Source organism: Gasterosteus aculeatus, chromosome 11, assembly GCF_964276395.1.
Source record: "Gasterosteus aculeatus chromosome 11, fGasAcu3.hap1.1, whole genome shotgun sequence".
NCBI classification, from domain to species: Eukaryota; Metazoa; Chordata; class Actinopteri; order Perciformes; family Gasterosteidae; genus Gasterosteus; species Gasterosteus aculeatus.
In genome coordinates, this window is record NC_135699.1 from 4,631,074 (window position 1) to 4,652,780 (window position 21,707).

General features: G+C 46.9%; 1 protein-coding gene across 3 annotated transcripts in view; it reads left to right on the top strand.

The window, feature by feature from the left end:
* The first annotated feature begins 876 nt into the window (after window positions 1-876).
* The window catches only part of plppr2a (phospholipid phosphatase related 2a), a 37,833-nt gene continuing 17,002 nt past the window's right edge, over window positions 877-21,707 (top strand). For all 3 annotated transcript variants that reach the window (XM_078084538.1, XM_078084536.1, XM_078084537.1), the window contains exons 1-2: window positions 877-1,245; window positions 6,097-6,219. In XM_078084538.1, the coding sequence (XP_077940664.1) occupies window positions 6,151-6,219 (69 nt within the window). In that variant the 5' untranslated portion in view covers window positions 877-1,245; window positions 6,097-6,150. The remainder of the gene's footprint in view (window positions 1,246-6,096; window positions 6,220-21,707) is intronic.

Below are 21,707 nucleotides of genomic sequence, written 5' to 3' on the forward strand. Positions count from 1 at the left end.
TGAGCCATCTGTCAATCAATCTCTTGCCAAATCCAGTGGTGAGAGAAGCCGAAACGATGCACATCTTTTCCATCGAGAAAAGCCATCAGTGCCGGTCTTCTTTCAGGAAAGACTCTCCGTTTCTGATAGAACTGATCGCAGCATCTACGCTAACCTCTTTAACAGCTGCCATTGCTGTAAGTAGGGTTGGGTACCAAAAAAACAACATCGTTGTGAGAGACTTTAGTCCTTAGCTTCCAGTACACTGATTGGGCCGTGCACCGGCTCACCAAACCAAACACGTCACTTAAAGCTGGACAAATGGATTTTGGTGTGACATCGTGACAACTCAGCTACTCTTCCATGTGACGGGAACAAAGGATTGGAGCCATTGACCAAAGCGTGAGGGATTAATTACTTCACCCTGAGGGAAACATTAGTATGTACAGTATGTACCAAAACATAATGGTATGATCCAGTAGTTTCCCATTTTACTTCTGAACCCCACAGAAGTACCCCGGCACCTCCTCATCTCTGGTCCTCTCTACGGTCGCTGCTGCTTCGCTTATCAGCCGATCAGACGCGCTGCCCAAATCCAAAGAGTGTGCAAGAGCTGGTCGAGCCAAGCAGCCTCACACACACACACACACACACACACACACATGCAGTCCCCCCCTATAGTCTGCAGCTTCCCTCCTTCTGTCCTCTAATGTTTGGATCAGGTTCACGTCCTCTATGTCCATTCAGGAGGAGCTGGAGGGAAGGAGGGAGGGAGGGAGGGAGATAAGGGGAGAGAAGGACAGAGGTTGAGAGATGGGGAGGGATGGAGAGGGAGAACCGGCTTTGAATACAAATGAGCTGACACACATGATGAGGGCCCTCCCTCCCTTTCTCTCTGTTCCTCTCTCTCTCTCTCTCTCTCTCCCTCTCTCCCTCCCTCTTGCTTTCTCACACACATGTTCTTGCTCTCCCCCCGAGCCTCCTCATTGGAGTTAACGCTGCACACGAGGTGACTTCGGCCACTCGCTGTATTAGCGTCGGCGGGGAGGTGAGCCTGTGGAAGACTTGGAGGCTGCCGCTGCCTCTCGCGCTCCACCGTGGACCAGGAGGGGAGAGCAGGGGGGGGGAGAGCAGAGGGAGGAGAGAGCGAGGAGACAGGCGGCCGCTTGGAAGGAGATTTTTTCAACGCCACTTTGCCATCATCTGATCTGACATGGCCACCGCATAGGAGTCTGGTGCCGCGGCGACTGTCAGCTCGGCGACGAGGTACCAAGGGGAGGGTGTGAGGGTGGGGGGAGGGAGGGAGGGAGGGATGACAGGTTTCCGCTCCTCTCCTGCATGCCGGGGTGATTTGAACTGCCTGGGGCCCCACAACACAACAGCCGTGTGGTGGAAGTCACATGTTTTTTTGGGCATTTTCTGCTTGTAAGTGGATCCGTTGTGTGCTTCCTCCCCGGGTCTTCAAGTGTGACTGCCGGTGTGTGTGTGAGGGTGGAGGAGAGGGGGAGGAGGGGGAGGAGGGGGGGGGGGGTATTCCCCCAAACAGAACCCCTAATTATTCAGGGTGGATCCAATGATGAATTTCCGTCTCCTTCTTGACTTCAATCAATACAGGGCAGGGAAAGACGTGTAGTAGGAGTGGGATGTCTGCTGTTCGTGACTCAGCTCCAAGTGAGGTGTGTTGTGTGTGTGTGTGTGTGTGTGTGTGTGTGTGTGTGTGTGTGTGTGTGTGTGTGTGTGTGTGTGTGTTTGCTAACCTTCTGTACTCGCGCGTTAGTTTACATGCGTGCAGTTGGGTTAAAGGATGAGATCAGAGTTGAAGGAAATGAGTATGACAATGTCAAGGCAAAAAATAGCCACACTGAACACACACACACACACACACACACACACACACACTCATACAAGTACACACAAAACCCAAAACATTCCATGCAACATGAGAGGCGTGAGGACATCGATAATGACAGGGTTGAGCTGCAGGTATGTTGAGGTAGAATTGTATCTTAGATAAATAAAACTATTTCCATCACTGACCCCATATTTAGAAATGCTCTGCAGTCAAAGTCTTGAATATTTACGTCTGGGAAGAAGAAGAATGGCTGACTGACAGTTGGTGTTTTAACGCTGCATTGCTGCTGCACAAGTGTGGCAGTGTGCATGAGAAGGGTTTGCAAAGAGGGTCGCTCGACAAGGCAGAAAATAACTGCATGATCCAGATTGTTGTGCCCAATTAGTCTTTGTGTGTGTGTGTGTGTGTGTGTGTGTGTGTGTGTGTGTGTGTGTGTGTGTGTGTGTGTGTGCGCTGGGAGTCCCGGGGCTGGGTGTTGGACTGCAGAGGCAGGAGAGAGGACATATGGCTGCCCGGGTCTCCAGATTCCCCCTTTGACTGGAGTTCTCAGAGCTGCAGCAGACTATTCAAATGTCCTGCGCTCCACAATGTATGTGTGTGTGTCTGTGTGTGTGTGTGTGTGTGTATGAGGGGGGGGTGTGTATGTGTTGGGGTTGACGGAGCTAATTCAACTTTCTCCCCAGCAGCTCCTCTCATCTCCACCATTTTGATTGTGATTTCAGTTCTCTCGCTCATTTCTGACGGTGATGACGGGTTTGTTTGATAGTCTCTGATCAATAGATGTGTTATTAGATTAGATCCCCTCGTCACTTGGACCCCGCTTACCACATCAAACCCTGCAGCTGCCTCGACACAATTACTCAAACACACAAACGGACATGAACACACACAGATGAGTTTGGCAGCAATATAGTACCTATTAATAAAGCAGCAATGTGCATGTTATCCCAACGTCACTCCCCCGCATTCAAGATACGGCTGTCGTTTTTGTTTGTAAAAATCTACAGCGCGGCGGCGAGCGTAATCCAAGATGGAGACAGCAAAATTTCGCCAAACTCAAGGTTTAAAAAACTGCAGTTCAGAAACCAATGGCGTCATGATGACTACGTCCACCAGGCTACGGTTAAATCACAATGTTTGGTGAGTTATGTTCGTTCACCGTGCGGCGGCAGAGGAAACGAGCTGCAACCACGATATTGACCACCACCTTTTAAGAGTCGATGTAGTCAACGCGTTTACTGCTGCTTATTGACACACCTCAGCATTCATTTGGAGACGGTTTGTGTCCACCTGATGAATGTGAACCCAATGCTCTCTTCCAGCTCCGGTTCAGGTCTCCACCACCTCCGTAGGGAAATATCTGGCTACTTAGCAGCTAACTTCAAGTTGTCCGCAACCAAAGATCAATCGCTAAGCTGATTGTATCCACAGATCTGCTCGACGTATTGAACCCATAGATCCTGTTCAAAATAAGTCATTCAGCTTGAAAAGGCCATTAAGGAAAGACAATCTTTCTGATATTAAAGTTGTGGGCCAGACAATTGGCGCTATAGATCTCTTGTAAAGCTGAGGAGAGCTGCAGATTCGGGTGGTAATTCTCTGCAGCTTCACCACTAGGACGTCATGTGGTTTTCACATTTTCATTTGATTCGTTCTCATATAAAAAATTGATCACAGCAGCTTCAACTACTGAGGAGCATACGTATTGTCGAGCTTCTTTAATTAGTGATTCCGTGCATTTTTGAAGTAGCCGGCCCGTCACCGTTTTCACTGTTTCCGACTTCCCTCGAGGACAGTCGCTCTAAGACGTGCGTCAGCGTCGAGCTCACGTTCTACGGTTCTGCCTGCCGAGCATCCGCCAGAGTCCTTCACACTAATTAAGCTGCAAACTTCTGAGAAACGTTCCCTCCGCTCCGAAAGTGCGTGGGACAGCTGAGGAGGCTCCGCGACGCACCCTTTGCAAGAAGAAACGAGCTCTGCGATTCCCATTCCTCACGCAGGGGCGAAATTGTCCCACTAATGAGTTATTAATCGCCAAGGAAGCCTCCCCAACATCTCTGATTTCTCCCACAACGCTGTCTCCGGGCGGATCTCACGTCCAGGCGGGCGGCCCAAACCGTGGGAGAAAGAGCCTCCGCCTGTGCCGCCTGTCATTGAGGGAGTGGAACCCTCAGTGATCCCCCCCCCCCCCAACCGTGTTCTTTCTCCCGCCGTTGGTTTCCGTTACTCGCAGGCTTCTTCAGCTACTTTTCCCTGTCGCACACACACGTTGCTCAGATGGCTGCTAAAAGCTCGGCTCAATGCCTTATTCATCCCTCAGGCGTATTCTTTCAGCGCAGGAAAGAGGAGGAAGGAAGCTCTCCAGCACTCAACACGTCAGCGGCCAGCAGAGGAGACGTCCACCTGACAATGATACTGTATTGTTGTGCGTCCTTTTCTGCACGCGCGTCTCCAAACTTGGTCCGAAGCCGAGCCAGAACCGAAATATCCTGTACTCATCATGAGGCAATGTATGACTGCTTCACTCCGTGTGAAACATTACAGTCTCCACTTATTCGTTCTCTGCTACACAACTCCAGCAAGTTAGTAAGTATGTTTTCCAAATTAGTCAAGAAGATTTGTACGCGGCGGTGCCGTAGTATAGAACTTCTTTCATCCGAGACAGAAGCAAACAAAGAGAACAAGACAGTGAATCGAGTGATATCCGTATTCATTTTTCTCAGAAAAACCTGCGCAGAAGCAGAGCAAAATAACCCGCCAAGCACCACTAGCATCTGAATCATAAATGCCCCTTTGACGTTTTCATTTTGAAGAGAGACATTTGAAGAGAGACGTTGTATGTGCATCACAAGCAATTTCAGTGGCTTCAGGTTTTAGGGGGTGTGGGCGAGTTTCTAAGCCAATCGTCACTCTTAAGAGCATCATTTTACGCTTTAGGCCTGTATATTTTTTGTGTTATATCAATCTATTTCTTCAACAGTAACATATAAACAGATTTTTACACATCACAAGCGTTCGCCTTTATCCTGACAGAAAAAGTTTCAGAGGTATTACACGTTTTATCATGGATATGCCGTATATGGAGCAGTTGTCCAAAAACAGCCTCAGAGTGGAACCTGTCTGACTAGACATCAGAGGATTCAGGGGCCGCGTACGTCCTCTGAAGTTAAGGTTCTGTTCAGCAGTGTGATGGATCAAAGCCTGAAAGCCAACACTGAACTCTTCAGCAGACTCTGCGAAGTGGGACTTCATTGCTGGAATCATCCCTTTGTCCTCTGCAGCACAATGTCGAGGCCCTTGTCCTAAAAGTGGAAATGCAACAAGCTACCGTTGTCTTTTTCCTAATTGGATATAAGGCAGCTTAAAGCGGTTTAGCTTCAGATTTCTGGGATACGTCCTCATTTGCTTAAGAGTTGGATGTAAAAATCATGTCCTTTTTAATATTAAACCCCAGCCAGCAGGTGTTTAGCATAGCGTAGCATAAGACTGTAACCAAGGGGAAATGGCTGGCTCGGTCCAGTTCCAGCAAAATCTACCAACCAAAATGTGTCCTCTTCCAGTTGGGAGTGTGATGAGAGCAAACATTATTTTATTATTCCGGATTTGGGATTTCAGCGTGAGTTTAGAAGCTAAACTACCAATACATGTATCTGCTGATAATCTGTCGCAATTTCTAATGTTTATTTCAGGCCATTATCACGGCAACACGGTTATTTAGCCAAATACAAAGTCAAAAGCTGTTAAATTAGCTGTTCTTGCATTTGCAGTCTAACATGTTCAGTTATTAATCAAAGAACATAAATATACACATCGGAGAGGTTGAATTGCTGCATGGACTCCTGTCAGTCATTCGTAGCTACCTCTAGAATGTTCCAACTTGTTAGCACACATCCTGTTAGCTCGCCAGCTACCGACTTTATTGGCGATATTATTTCTGTATTATCACCGCCCGGCTCTGCAAATTGTTCTAATAACATTCACTGTGATGTACCGTGATCATTCACGGATTTACTTAGTTTTGTGCTCCCATTGATACACGATGCATCAAACCCAAAATAAGAAAAGGACTTTCAAAGACTACGACAATAATCTGTAGGATACACACAGTTCATAGCACTACGGAATATTCATGGCTGTAGCATATGTAGGTAAACAATGCAAATGCATCCCAGTGCTGGATGAAAGAACAAACAAAGAAAAGACATCAGGGGAAGCTGCTTAGTCCTGAGTGGATTTCTCATGGACCCAAACCCTCTTTCCTTCAGGATACGGGAGACCGAAAGCTGGACGGAGAGACGTTCCGACGGACGGAGAGAGGGATGGCTGGGGAGGAGAAGCCGGCTGTGAAGAGCAGCAGCTCCATCGTCCCCTGCTTCCTGTTTGTGGAGGTAAGACACAGAGCGATGTTTATTTATTTGTTGTCAGTTTGTCTGTGCACAAAACAACATTAGAAGACGAAGAAGCATTTTGTGATCAAATGGATTTTCAGACATTAAAAATCAACCATCCATTACCATGAATATACGTACAGATATACACACATGCACAGCACAATTCTTAGTTAAGTTAATTAATGAGTTAATTTTAGTAATGTTAGGCAAACGTGTTGAAGTGCAGAGTTGAAATCACACACTGCATAAAGATGATTCAGCTGTTACAGGCAAGTGAGTCAATTGTACGAAAGAGCTGGAGTCATTATCCAGTGTCAAGGACTTGGGTTTTTAACTCTACATAGAGTGTATTTATTTTGTATTTAACACTGAGCAGACTTATTTGCGCCACAGTAGAGTTAGATTAACTCTTTGATAGGTTTGAAATTTACCTGTACACCAGTGTCACACTTGCTGTTGGGTTTAATTATCTGTATTTAACACTGAGCAGATATATTTTTGACACTTATTCTGAGTTAAATTGTTAAACTTCGTTGAGTGTTGATTTAACACTGACAAGATTGGGACAATATAAACACCAGCTTAGAGTTAAAATTGAATCTCACAGAGTCAATTTAACTGCAAACATACATACACACATATACAGTACATACATACACAGACACACACTTGAACATATAAACAAAAGACGGACACAATAGTAACAACAACAAAAAAATAGTAGATATTATAACATTTTTTGTTATATTATCCGAGGCCATATTTTGAATATAAAGTTGACTGAGGTTTTCACTAAGTGCACTTCCTGCCGTCTGTGTTGGCTGCCTGTATTTGCAATCTGACTCGTGGTTTATCGAGGCGAGCGTCTCTCCAGCCTGAGCTTCAGCGGTGAATATTTCAGGCTGAGCGGCAGCGTTTGGGGACGAGCCGAACAGTGCTCTCCCTCTTTATCGAGGTGTTGCAAAGTGGCCACGGTTGTTTTACCGTCGCCGCGGCGAACATTCCCCAGCACATTTTAGCGAAGTGCAGGATTCATCCAGGCGGTCGCAGGGATGTCACAGCACAACGGGGGGATTCTTCATCAGCTGCATGCACACCGTGGAGCCGTATTGTGCAGATCAAACCAGAGGTTGTTGTCTGCACACACTAATGCACCAGGGACACACACCACTTCGTCCCTTGTGGAAAGCCTGCTCTACATTGTCAATCAGGCGGATGACTTGGAGGCTAGCGAAGGTCCCAGGCCCTTCACCCAATCGCAACCGTGGTGGAGAAAAGCATCAAACTGTTGATGTAATCAGACGGCCTGTAATTCAAACCAGCAGTCCGGAAGCTCATCGGCTTCTAACGAGTCAACCGACAGCCTTTTTTTCAGCTGGGGCCCCCGTACCACACACCCAGGGTTCAGATGGGAGAAGCTGCTCCATGACATCCGCTTCCCTTCCAATCCATTACAATGAGTAAATCGAGTTTCAAAAGGTCTTATTGTGGTGAGATTACATTTTTTCAAGTTGTATTAGATGTCGTCGGAAGCAAAGAAGTCCCGTGAGGCGAAAGGAACCAGTGCATGCGAAACCAGTAATTAGCACGTGTCGTTTGGCAGCTGCAGCTTTAACGCGCGCGATCCCATAAGCTACTTAACTCAGCCAGATGAGAACATACATGATACGTTATCAGATCTGCCAAACGGCTACTCCGACTCACTTTTCACAGCCGCGGTTTTGCCAGCTCCACTTTCCACCAGCGCGGACGGACGGCAGTTGCAGAACTGAACTACACCCCCCCCCCCCCCCCCCTCGCCCCCCTTCCTCCCCCATGGGAGCCTGTCTGTGAACCGCTGCTCCCTTTTGGTTGTGATCCTCTGTAACAGCTCTCCATCAGGCCTCTCCACCATGAGCCTCCCACACACATCAGCACATTAGCCCTCGGCGCAGTCAATTCCCTCGCTTGCTCTGTATTGGCATGTGTGCGCATGTGTGTGTGTGTGTGTGCATGTGTGTGTGTGTGTGCGTGAGAGGGAGAGAGAGAGACAGAGAGAGTTTCTCGACCTGCACTGAGATGGAGAACCCAGCAGCATTGAAGGCCAGTGGCTGTTACCTGTAATGGACGGTTAGTGGATTTTGTTTTGCTTTTGCTGCTTGTGAAGACGACAGCATGAATGTGTGTGTTTGGAAGCCTGACAAAGAGCAGCTATGACGGCTCATTGCCCCCTGCACTATTGTTGGGATTACTCACAGAGGGATTTGGGGAACAACGGAAACACCGACAGGCGAGACGAATCGGTTCCAATGCAAAGTGCATTACTTCCTCTCAGATACGGTGGATTTGTCAAATAGTTTTGAACATATAAGCAATGAACTTCTCGCTCTGTGCAACGTGCAGCAGAAACAGCTCATCGATGTGCATTTTGGGGCTCTGACGCAGCTGGACTGTGCAGCGCGTGTTTACGGAACGTTATTGTTCATCAGCGTGGAAGCTCAAATCGTTTTATTCATCCTTACTGCCACGATTCTTATTGCTAGAACGATTGAGCTTTTTATACATACGAGCATACATATAAACTATGAACTGGTGTCCAGGTGCTGATCCTGCAACAACCACGATCAGCTGATGTTCAAGGTTGTGATGCCTCCATTTGTACGTCAGTATGATGAATGTCTTGGTAGAAATCTATTTGTTTTTGACCAGTAAAGATGATGATCATGTGATCGGGGAGGGTCCAGCTCACAAACCTTCAGCCATGTGGGCATAATAGCCATCGAGGTTAACATTATGGAACACTAACTCATTCTCACTCATTCTATACTATTTTCATTTGTGTTTTATGGTTTCCAGTCACAGCTGGGGGGCGTGTTCAGCAAACAAACCATTCATTTATCTCAGTATTGAAAGCATTTTTAACATTTCTGTAATAAATGTTGCTGCACATTGTGCTGTAACATCTATCATAGATGATTGAGAGTCTTCGTATAGCTAACCACTGAGAATGGTTATTAATGAATGTTTTATATTGCCTTTTTCCATATTAAATGGCCGTGTGCAACGTACAGTAATTTGGACTCTGCAGGGAGGGAAGGCCAGTGGGCAAAGGTTGTACCAATACTAAAAGATGTTTCTACATTTCTTTATATATAATCTGGACTCATTTTGCAGCAAGACTGAAATCAGGCCACTGAGTCACAGTAATACCAGTGTTTGGAGAAGATTATCTTACTACTGACGCTGTTGCTAAGCAGACAACAAAGTCAGTTTTTCTCCCTCTGCTTGCTTCACAGAAAGACACTTGTTTCCCGAAGTATGATATTAGAAGATATGGCTCCTCTATTACTCAGTATAATTTCCATTAATTGTCTTGCCTGAAGTTGTGTTCAGTAAAGAACTTCAGTACCACGATGAGGATGTCAGAATATATCTATGTTTTCATTAGCGTTCAAAGGAGATAGTAAGGTGTCTGAAGCAGTAACTGGGTGAGGAATCGGCGCACACACTGAAGGGGTGAACATGGCCGACCAGGCAGTGTGAAGTACTGGCAGGCAACTCAAATACATCTCGCTCTGCTACTCTCCGCTAAGCATCTCCAGAGGTTCCTTTGAATTCTCTTCACCGGCTCTGCTGCTGCCAACCAGAAATAAAAGTGTTGCTGAGCATCCACACTATTTCACACACACACACACACACACACACACACACACACACACGTTCACAGTAATCCACAAGGGAACACCTTGCATAGGTTGCCACTGTGTTCACCACAAACCACAACCCTAATGGCGAGTAAAGGTTGGTGGCTTCAAGGAGGCAGATAACAGAAAAAAGAGCACTATTCAGTAATGCTGATTTTGTTCCACAAAACTATTGTCAAGTTCACAAAGAAACTGTCAAGGAACAAAATCGGAAATGCTCTCCAGTCTGGCAGGGACTTCTGTCCCCAGCAGAGCCTCGAGTGAGAGAACCGACAGCGCAACCGAGGAAACGAGTGAGACGTGTGTGGAATGTATTGACCCATAATCGAGTGAAGATAGAGCAAGACCTGCAGCCTTTTAATTATTTACTTTAGTACTATAATACTCTGTCGTCTGTACGTACTTCCTGTTTACACACCCGCCTGCCAGGTGTACGTCAATAGCCGTGTGATTTAAAGCAGTGTGATTTAAATAGTTTAATCTGAAAGATGTAAATCGGTGCAGTTTCTCTATGTGTTTGGTGGTGGATTTGGTTGCATTGCCACCGGGAAGAGGCCTCAGCTCTGATTCCCTTCTGTGATCTCCAGCAGTCTATGCAGCCGTGTTTCTGGACATTTCAACCCGCCCATAGCGAGTGACAAAGATGGGTACCTGCTCCCCGGATCTTGGTGCATGTTGGGTCCGGGTTTCTTCCACATGAAAAATAATAAATGATGATGATTGACAGTCTACAACATGATGAGTGCCCTCTGCTTTGTGACACGTACACAACATTGTCAGTGATCCATTAATAAGTTATGAGAGGCTTTTCCCCAGAAGGCACTCTGGGGCGGACGGCTGAGTCGGAATGAGGGACGTAGGTGAGGAAATGCTCACTGGCGGCCTAAAGAAGGTAAAGTGTTTCTGTAAAAAAACGATAATTGTATGAACACAGGGATTGACCCCGGCTAAATAAAATATAGTTTTTGGGGAATAATAGTTACCGTAGCTTAGCACAAAGACTAAAAACAGGTGGACAAGCTCTATACAATTGAATAACATTTGCTCTAAAGTTCAAGGTTGGCGGTTCGAGCCCCGGCTGATCCATGTCCCATGTCGAAGTGTCCCTGAGCAAGACACCTAACCCCTAATTACTCCCTGGGCAAAAATGTAGAAAGCCATGGGTTATAAATAAATGTAAGTCGCTTTGGATAAAAGCGTCAGCTAAATGACCTGTAATGTAATGAAATAATATATACTGTTGGTGAGCGCTATAAGGATTTTTTGAAAATGGATTTCATGAGATTGACACCTAATCAGCAAGTAGTGTCGTTAAACATGTTGTCTAGTCTATTGACTGGAAGTCATGACTACTGTTTGTCAACAACACGCAACGTTACAGACTTTTAATCCTGCTAGCGCAGCATTAGCCTAACGGCTTAGCTGAGCCAAAGCCTCGTATGAGCTGAGTGGATTCAAAATACTTTCTCTTTCCAAATCGTATGAAAGGTTGATCTTCTTTACTGGAGCACTGGACAACGTTTCTATTGCAGAACCAGAACCAGATTGGAGGGTAATGTTAGTAAATCCTAGTAAACCTTATCTTTTGATTAACGAAGACAGGAGCAGGAACACAGCGTCTATAATAAAATCTGTGAGGCCTCCTATAAACCACGTCCCTTCACACCTGCAGCATCAAATGTGTGTGTGTGTGTGTGTGTGTGTGTGTGTGTGTGTGTGTGTGTGTGTGAAAAATGTGACAGTGATCCACACCAAGCCAGAAGGACTTGCTTTTTTCTTTAGTCCCACGCCTCATCAGCAGTTACCATGGAAACCAATCAGCCAGACTCGTTCTCATCTTCGTTCTCTCTTTCTTCCGACCCCTTTCATCCTGCCTGCCCTAATCACAAGTCACAACCTTCTCCATCAGTGCTACCCGCTCAGCCATCTTGTTCTGTGTGTCTCTGCCATCCCCTCCATTTTGCACCAGCATTTTTTTTCCCAGTTTTGAGTGGGTTTCCCCGCCGTTGCCGATCTTTTGTCTCTTGATTTCCTCCCGGACAATGATAGCAGGACAGAGACATCTACATCGCCTGCCATGATGCCAGTCTCCGTTTATTGCTGTTATCGTGTTTACAAATCTGTGTTGTCATCTCCTCCTTACCTGATTTCACCCTTTTAGCCAGGGACCAACATTTTAAGCACAGATATAGATATTTTCTCATATCACTGTGTGGAAGGATGGAACGCTTTGTAACTAATAAAAAAAATGAACATAAAGCTCCGTTCCACTGCTTTAAGCCCCTCCCCCTAAAAGTAACCCCTAATAAACCCGCCACCGAAGGCCACGGCAGGGCGGGCATGTGTGGGGGCTGAATTAAATGATTTTCTGTGCGTATTATTTCTTTTTTTAAGCATTACCATTGCTCGCAGGATATAATACAAATTCCCGCAGTATTTTATTTTAAAGTAAACCTCTTATGGGCATGAACATTATTATGTTTTGGGTTTAAACTGTCAACTTGATGGTGAAGAACTGTGTTTCTCATTATTCCCCAGTGCATCGCTGGTGTAACGTGGGGAGGACAGGCTCCACCAGAGGGCACCGCTGTAACACCACTGAAGCTCCCTCACACGACACACTCCTGCTCTATGCAACTTGAGCTCGTGGAGCGTGTTCACATAGTTTCATGTAGTTTTGACTTAAACGTGGACATTTTTTGCATTCCTATTTTTTGTCTCTTTAAAAAGAAAAAATGTGTCTGTGTTGAAGTCACACAAACACACAGACAGACACAAGAAGCCTCATTAACACCTGAGCGACATGCAGAATCCATCAGCATGTGTGTCGCTGTCTCTCCGTCTTTATAAATAGAGGCCGGTCTCTTTGACGCTGGGTAGCACGCCGGTAGCATCACATCTCACAGGAAGTCCCCCCCCCCCGAGTCGAGAGACAAACCTGTTCACACACGCGTACACAGCGTCTCTGAGGTGTGATCAAGCAAATTAAATTAGATGTAACAGGAGCAGATTTTCCTCTGGTTTCCACTTGGTGAACTTCAGGAGCCGGGCCTGATGTTTGATGCAGGTTTTAGACGCTGTGATGCATACTGAAGCCAAAGAGCGTTGTTTTCTCTTAATATTAATCTCCTGCGTGACCGGAGCTTTTATTTTGTAGATGTGCAAAATGCTGTAACTTAAATTACGCTGTCGGCTTGTGAACATCACCCGCCGGTCTTGAGAGTTTGGTGGTTTTACTGTCGTTGACCTTTTTGCCAAGCCCCGCCCCCTGCAGTGTCTCCTTCAGTGAGACCGTGGAGCCCACCCTGTCACTCACTGCAATGCTTCTTGACGTGGACTAGCACCCTAAAAACAGACTTGATAGCTTGTTAACAGCCATTGGAAAATCTTTTTTTGCTTTTAAAAATCTGGTATTAAATACAGCAGGATTGAAACTGGGGAGTTTGGCGTATGTAAGTGCTACAGAAGATCTCTGGCTCAATAAAAATGATAATTCTTGAAACTTGAAATTTCCATTTTCCATTTCCTTGTCAAATACTAACTTACTGTATAAGTCTACAGATAGAAATATGAATGAGGAATTAAACTTTATTCATATTGCTCTTCTCATTCAAAGAATGCAGCGGAACGATTTTTTTCTATAATTTAAACGTACATCATCAAAAAATTATACAGTCATAAAATATTTAAAACACGAGTCAACAAGTCAGAATGTATTAAAATACACATCTTAGTGTGCATATTGATGGCTTTATTTTCCAGTAGCACTATGTTATGGAAGCAAAAGTCATATTGACCGGTGCATAGAAAACGGCCCCTCTGCATCGGCCCCGTTCATCCTTCAGTCAAAGAAAGTAAACCGACCCTCCGTCTTCTACTGTCTGTGCACCGGCTGCTTCTCTTATGATCAGTGACAGCGCTGGACCCCCGATGTCTGCTCTGGCCTCTCCTGCCCACAAACACACGGCCATGTGGAGAAAGGCCAAAACTCTCCATGCAATCTCCCTCCAACGCCAGCATCCCTCTTCTCGTTCCTGTGTCACCCTCTCACCCCGCCTCACCCCGCCTCACCCCACCTCACCCTCGTTCTCCAGCTCTCTCTGCCGCTCTGAATGGACCACTGCTTCTGCTGCTTTCTTTCTGTTTACGCGGAAAACTATTTATTCGGCCCACAAAAAAACTATTCATCACGTTCTCCCCAAAATGCGACCAAGCCAGCTTTGAACATCATTGTGTTAGCGTAGCTGTTTGTCATGGTTTCAGTGAAAAGAGTCAGGATGCGTGTTGGAAAAGAAAAAGTTCAGGAGAAATTAGAAGAGAGACAGACAACGGTTTTTGGGAGTCTGCCCAGATCTTAAACGTGACTGCACTGTGACATACTTTCCTAATCTAGTCTTCTGGTTGTCGCACATGACACCATCTTGGTTTCTGGAAGTCACTATTGATAAATGCTGAGCCAAAAATCCATTTCTCAATTGGTATTTCTAGCAACAGTGCTGATGGCAACTGCAGATCCAGTTCGGATTCAAGTCTCCCCTGGTACGTGTTTCCAAGTGACCCTTTTCCTCTTTGGACGAGTCATTTTATCCAGAGTTAAAAGAGAAGATTGATCAAAGCAGCTTTCCCAAACGGCTCCAAAGCCCCACCAGGCGGCTTAAACCCCGACAAGAACAAGAGCGGCATCAGCCAGCTCCAAACCCCCCCGCCAGTTATACCAAGGTATCGTTTGGTAATTAGAATGCTACAATAGCTGGAGGCAGTCTGAGCTTGTTGGTGGATTTTGGGGCTAATTCACACACAAATGTTCTTCAGTGGGGTTTCTGAGAGTTGTTTTGGTCTCGGAGTCCCCTCAGGGGCTCAGCAGGGAGCCTCTCTTGTATGTAGAATGACAGATTAGAGATGGACCAGTGAGTTACTCCAACTGATGCTGCAAAGCTGTAATTAGCACCTACCGCCTGTCGGCTTCCAGGTCAAAAACGAGGAGAAGGCCGAGGAGGGATCCAGCGCGATCGGGAGTGGGCGGGCGCTGTGTGGGCGGGGTTGCCGGTTGTGCTGGCCAAGCGCTGGTTGGTGGGAGTTTTTTTGGCTTTAAACCTGTTTGAGAAAAATACACTCCGACTCACTTCTCAACAAAACAAGGTCGTAGTCTCAAGTATCAAACGTGTTTTTTCTTCTTTTTTCTGGAATATGTAGCAGAGGATATCAGATACGCCAGTAGTTCAGTGATGCATCGTGCTCTTGTGCAGCGTACTGTGGCGTCTTTCTGCTTGAATGTCTGTTGTTGTGCATTGTTGTCATGTTTATGCGTGTTCGCTGTAGGCAACGGCAAAGCAGAGGAACTGCCGGTGCACCACAAAAATAATTTGGCAAGAACGTCTTCACTTCACAAAAATGTGACCATTTCTTAGGGGTGTGAAATGTGCATTATTTGATTTAAATCCTTCTTGCAACGCTTAAATATTAGTTGACTTTGAAGGACTAGCGTCCTGAACAACCATTACGTCTGTTTAAAGGAAAGGTTTCGTGTGGAATCAGGTCCGATCAGAGAAAGGAAGAGGAAACGTGCTCAGTCATTGAGGAGCAGCCGAAGTCACATGGCACCACCAGTTCTCACACACGCGTTGATAGACAGCCGTGGAGTTGAGCCAAAACGGACACAAAGAACACCTCGAGCTGTGCACCTGTTCCCCTCTCTCCCCTTATGAGAGAAACCACCCAATTACATTTGCGTCTTCTTCTCCCTCGCCTCTCTTTGCATCGCCTCATCACTCTCCCTCCGATGCGTCTCTGATTCCCTCCCTCTGCCTTCTTCTCTACTTATGAACGTCTTTCATTCTTTCCCCCATCCTCCTCCTCCCCCGGGGAGTGCTGCCATGGCCAGGTGCAGTGTAGCGTGTGTCGGCAGCAGGCCTCTTAATGGACGGCATGTGTCTGGCGGTGGACCCCTGTGCCTTTGCCGTCCTTCTGCTCTAAATCCTCCGTCCGTGAAACACAAAACTGCTCTTTTGGGCAACTTGGCTCTAACAGCGTCCAGGGACGCAGCCGGACCTCCGGAGAGCGATGGAAAGAGAGAGAGAGAGACCTTGTTAGAGCTTAAGTTTTCTTTGGAGATCCGTGTAGTCAACCGTAGCGCGTCAGCATTGATAACGTTTTGTTGTCGAGCTAAACCAAAGAAGTGCGACCAAAAAAGACTCTTTTTGAGAAAGCTGGCAGCTACAGAGTTGTGTGGTTGATTTAAACTTAGCGACAGCGTGATTGATTCACAGCAGCGAGCAGGAAGCTGAGTGCACCCAGAAAGCTTAACCTTTTAATATTTGTGGCCATGGTTGTGGGATCATTTTAAGGCTGATGAAAAAATCCCCTTCCTAAGATGTTTATTCTCGCCGGTAAATCCAAAATGGAGAGCACAGAATGAAGCAGATGGATGTTTGGGTATTAACACTGGTGCTTTTTAAAGACACGTAAAAGCTTCAAAGGATTTAACACACTTTTGCATGCCCCCCTCCCTTCTCTCTGCCAGTCTTATACAGAAACACATGAACAGCTTCATATCCCAATCCTTACAAATGAAAACTGAGTACCAACCTACCAAACGAATAAAGGACGTATGAGGCCCCAAAAAGCACCTCACATCATGTCCGCTTTGCATTTTATTGTGGACCCAAAGTCTTTGGACCTTGTAGGACTTTAAAGTGCAGCCAGTCCAGCCTTGCCATCTTGGAACCCATCGTCCGGTGCTCTTTATAGACCTACTATATGCTTTAATTCATTTATTTTTGTTCTGCCTGTTCAACCGTCTTGGTGGCTCATCTGACTGCAGAGGAAGAATGGAGCCCTGTGCTGTGGGCGACTGTGGGTGTGCGGGGAGCACGGTCGTCCTCCAATCCGAGGGTTGTATGGTGTCACTGTGTATGGTTCTCCTGTCATCAGTGTATGAATGGGTGTAAATGGGTGAATGATGTCATGTAGTGTTAAAGCGCTTTGAGTGGTCAGAAGACTAGAAAAGCGCTATAGTACTGTCCATTTACCATTTATCGTTGCCCGCTGACACCATTGACTGCGCTGCGTTGGGTCGGACCCTCGGAGCAGAATAGTATCGGTGGGCTTCAGACGCTGTGCTGGAAGGGTTTAAAATACTACAGACACTATTTTGGTAAGAGTTACATAACAGAACATGTAGAATTCATGAGTCTAGAAAAATGCAGTTTCCAAGTTTCCAACCCCCTCAGGTTGTTACCGTCTTCCACATGTAGAAGATATATACATGACAACCAGATCCCAAAGGATCCACTCGTGTCCAATGAACACCTCTCCGCTGTGCTGCATCTGGAGGTCCGCCCAGTTAGACACCATGGACAAATTGCCTCATAGAAGAATTAATACACTTCCTAAAACATGGCCAACTCGGTAAAGCTGTTTGTCCTGATTTGGGATCTGTGCACTGGTGGCATGTTTTTTATATCCCTGTCAAAGGAGGGTGAGAGTGGGGAGGCATTTTGAGAGCTGCACTTCGGTGGGACCTTCACACGCCGTCTGATGTTGCTGTTCCCTGGACTCGTTCCCACAGTGCTCTCAATCTGCCCCCCCAACCTGCGCTCCCAACCTGCCCTCCCTACCTGCCCTCCCTACCTGCCCTCCCAACCTGCCCTCCCAACCTGTCCTCTCAATCTGCCCTCCCAACCTGCCCTCCCAACCTGCCCTCCCTACCTGCCCTCCCAACCTGCCCTCCCAACCTGCCCTCCCAACCTGTCCTCTCAACCTGCCCTCCCAACCTGCCCTCTCAACACGTCCTCCCTACCTGCCCTCCCAACCTGCCCTCTCAACACGTCCTCCCAACCTGCCCTCCCAACCTGCCCTCCCAACCTGCGCTCCCAACCTGCCCTCCCAACCTGCCCTCTCAACACGTCCTCCCAACCTGCCCTCCCAACCTGCCCTCTCAACACGTCCTCCCAACCTGCCCTCCCAACCTGCCCTCTCAACACGTCCTCCCAACCTGCCCTCCCAACCTGCCCTCCCTACCTGCCCTCCCAACCTGCCCTCCCAACCTGCCCTCCCAACCTGCCCTCCCAACCTGCGCTCCCAACCTGCCCTCCCAACCTGCCCTCTCAACACGTCCTCCCAACCTGCCCTCCAAACCTGCCCTCCCAACCTGCCCTCCCTACCTGCCCTCCCAACCTGCCCTCCCAACCTGTCCTCCCCAACCTGCCCTCCCAACCTGCCCTCTCAACACGTCCTCCCAACCTGCCCTCTCAACACGTCCTCCCTACCTGCCCTCCCAACCTGCCCTCTCAACACGTCCTCCCAACCTGCCCTCCCAACCTGCGCCCCCAACCTGCCCTCCCAACCTGCCCCCCCAACCTGCCCTCCCAACCTGCGCTCCCAACCTGCGCTCTCAACCTGCGCTCCCAACCTGCCCTCTCTACCTGCCCTCCCAACCTGCGCTCCCAACCTGCCCTCCCAACCTGCGCTCCCAACCTGCCCTCCCAACCTTCCCTCCCAACCTGCCCTATCAACACGCCCTCCCAACCTGCGCTCCGTCCGTCCACGCCGCTCCCTCCGCTGTCTCCATGTTCGCTGCTGTAAACTCAGTATTCAGTAAAACTGAAAACACACTCTTTTTTCTTGCATGTTGCCAGTCGGTGGGGGGGGGGGGGTCAGAGGGGGTCAGAGGGATGAGTGAGAAATTGAGGGTTTTTTGGGTGGTGAAATGATATTTAATGGGCGTGAGGCCGGGGAAGGACGGAGCAATGGAAACACAAGGTAAAATTTCTATCGGCTGACATGTAGATGTCAGGTAAATGTGGACGGTAGTCTGAGAAAAGGGTAGAATCTCCTCCGGTGGAGCCGAGGGAGACTCCCCGCTGAGCACGGCGCCCTTTCATAGAAACATGAAAGCTACGTTTTTTTTCTGTTCTTCTGTCACCTGAAACAAGCTTTGGGCCTCACATGTATCTTCTGATGGTTTGTGAGGGGTTTTTCTTGCGTCCTGTGACGTAGGATGACAGCATCCTGTGCATATAGATATGCTCACCGTTCGTTAATCCTTATATATTGTTCTGAAAACCAAGAACTAAAAAATGGAAAAAATTGATTTATATGAAAGTTGCTCAGTGCCAAAAGAAGCCTAGAAGGTTTGACCTCCTGGGAGTGAAATTGTTTTTTTACGCTGGGCTATTGAGAAAGCGAGGTAGCGGTTTCATTAACTCCCAAACACAATTGATTGTACCGTTCGGCCACGACCAAAAGTCTCCCTCGATTTCTTTTGCCACGCCTATCTTTCCATTACTGTACAGCACGTTCACAGCTTACAGTGGTGACACTTTAAATCAGCTGCTAGCCAATCCAGCTAATGTACAGTGAATTGCTCTTACAAACACACCATGCACACAGTGAAAACATCCAAAACCAGACTGGCTATAATATGAGAGTCCTCCAATGTCCCCCAATTCTGACTGCTCTGAGCTCTTTATTTTGAGTTCTGATTTAAAACCTGATCTGCATTCATTCAAATCTAAACCTTCTTTCCACACTCACTCCCATCGTAAATGCTGTATCTTGCCAGCAGGCAGCGAGCGCAGTGACATTTGCAGCGCTTCTGAGAGCCTCCTGTTTCTGCACATACGCAGAACCTTATTTAATTAAAGGGCGCAGCATTGCCAACTATCCAGTGGAAGTAGCTTGCAGCTCTATAGCTCTAAAAGTCAATTGGGCAACATCAACATCAACAGCGCTCCCTCCCAAAGGACCCAAAGTGATTGTTATAGCGTGAGCAACAAACATGACTATTGTTAGAACTCACACCAAGCTAGCGGCTTAACGATCAGCTACGACGCACCGACAGCTAGAAAGCTCGTTCAGATCATCACATTGTCGCTAAATGAAATGCAGTCCTGCCACAAATGCTGTCAGTGCCCTCATGGATTCCTGTCAATATGTAATGACAATCTAGAGAACAATATCCAAAATGTTTTGGGGGTTTTATGGTTATATTAGCGACCATCCTTTAAGACGTTGTATCTTTTATAGATGTACATGTACATATGTACCCCACATTTTCACCCTTTTTTGACTTATTTTTGCCCTTTTTAGTGTTCTTGAGACAGTAAATGCGGCGATGTGAACAGCTGAACGATGACGCGTTGGTGTTGCTGGCGTTATGGCGGCGCCTCTGAACCGCTGCTGTTCCCTTCAATCACAAGCGTGAGTCAGAGGCAGCCGCAATACACCGGGTAAACACCGGGGGGAGTAGTGCTAACCGGCAGGAAACACACCTCAAACACCCCCCCACCGTGTGTGTGTGTGTGTGTGTGTGTGTGTGTGTGTGTGTGTGTGTGTGTGTGTGTGTGTGTGTGTGTGTGTGTGTGTGTGTGTGTGTGTGTGTTTGCAGCCGGTATCTTTGAACATGCTTAGAGCAAAAGGCACACACAGAATCCGAAATTTAAGTATTAACAAAAAGACTGGGCTTACATAATGTTATTAACCCGGTTCCTCGTGCTACTTCTTCACCATAACAACCGCAGATCCAAAAACACATCACCCTCAAGTGAGGCACAGATGAAGGCTTGTTTGATACAAATATAGAAGAAGTAGAGAACACCTATTTGTTTTACATGGGAAGTAGGTGTGTGTGTGTGTGTGTGTGTGTGTGTGTGTATAGTGTAAACAAATATACGACCCGGTTCATAAAATTAATAAAATGCATATAGTGTACACCAGAATACAGCCATGATTCTGAAACTGTGTAATCAATAAAGTAATGACAATATTGTAAAACCACTGTAATTCTGCAACTGTAATAGAATAATACCAATGCAGTTATGATTGTATTCGATGTAATCAACTGGAATGCATGCATGTAATACTTTCACAACAACTAATATTGACTAAGGGACGTTCGAAATCCGAGTTGCATTGAACTCACCAGAAGACCACTCCCAGAGGTGTGGACACTAACTTTCACACCTTTACGCATTGTTCTGGAGTTCGCTGAGGGAGACAACAGACAGTCAGTATGGGGGGTCAAAGGACTGACCTGGGGCCTGTTGGCTGCTGAGACCAGCGGCTCCTCAGCTGAGATGTTCTTTTTACCGCAACGCCATCTCCTTTATTAAATACATTTGATTTTAACCTTTTGATCAGCGATGACCTCTGTCCGTCCGGCGTTTCTTCATTTTTGAATACAACAATAGTTAGTGTTGGTGGTTGTTTGGTCACTTGTGTACTTTGACAATGCCGTGTGTTTTGGTGCATTTCAGCGCCACGGTGTTGTCTAGTCACAGCGATGTGACTTTGAGCTGAATGTCCCAGAGGGCCTCAATCCTCAATGTCCTTGAACAAAACATCGTTTCATCCACTCGCACATAATGTGAGGGTGAATTATTAAGAGCTGCTAAAGTTGTTTTATATCAGCAACGGATCTAATGACAACGTACAATATCAAGGGATAAACCCTCGTAAAATGTTCATAATGTTCATTTCGTACATTGTGGTCCGATAAATGACGCCTTGTCCCAATGGGACACCTTGGGATTGACAGGTCGCTGGAGTTCTACACAGTTTTCATAACGTTATGTGATGTGCATCCATCAACCAGTGGCACTGGTGGACTGGAGTCAATGAGCCTGTGAGGGCTGCAGAGTGCTGATGCCTGTTTATTTAAACTTTATTGACAGTCACAGTAGCTTGTGCAAAATGCATCAACCTCAGACAACGGCGGGTCCACAGAAATCCACCCACCAAGTGTGGCGGAGTGGTGAGTCCATTTGGTGAGCGTGTTATTTGAGTCTGAGAGAAATATTTACT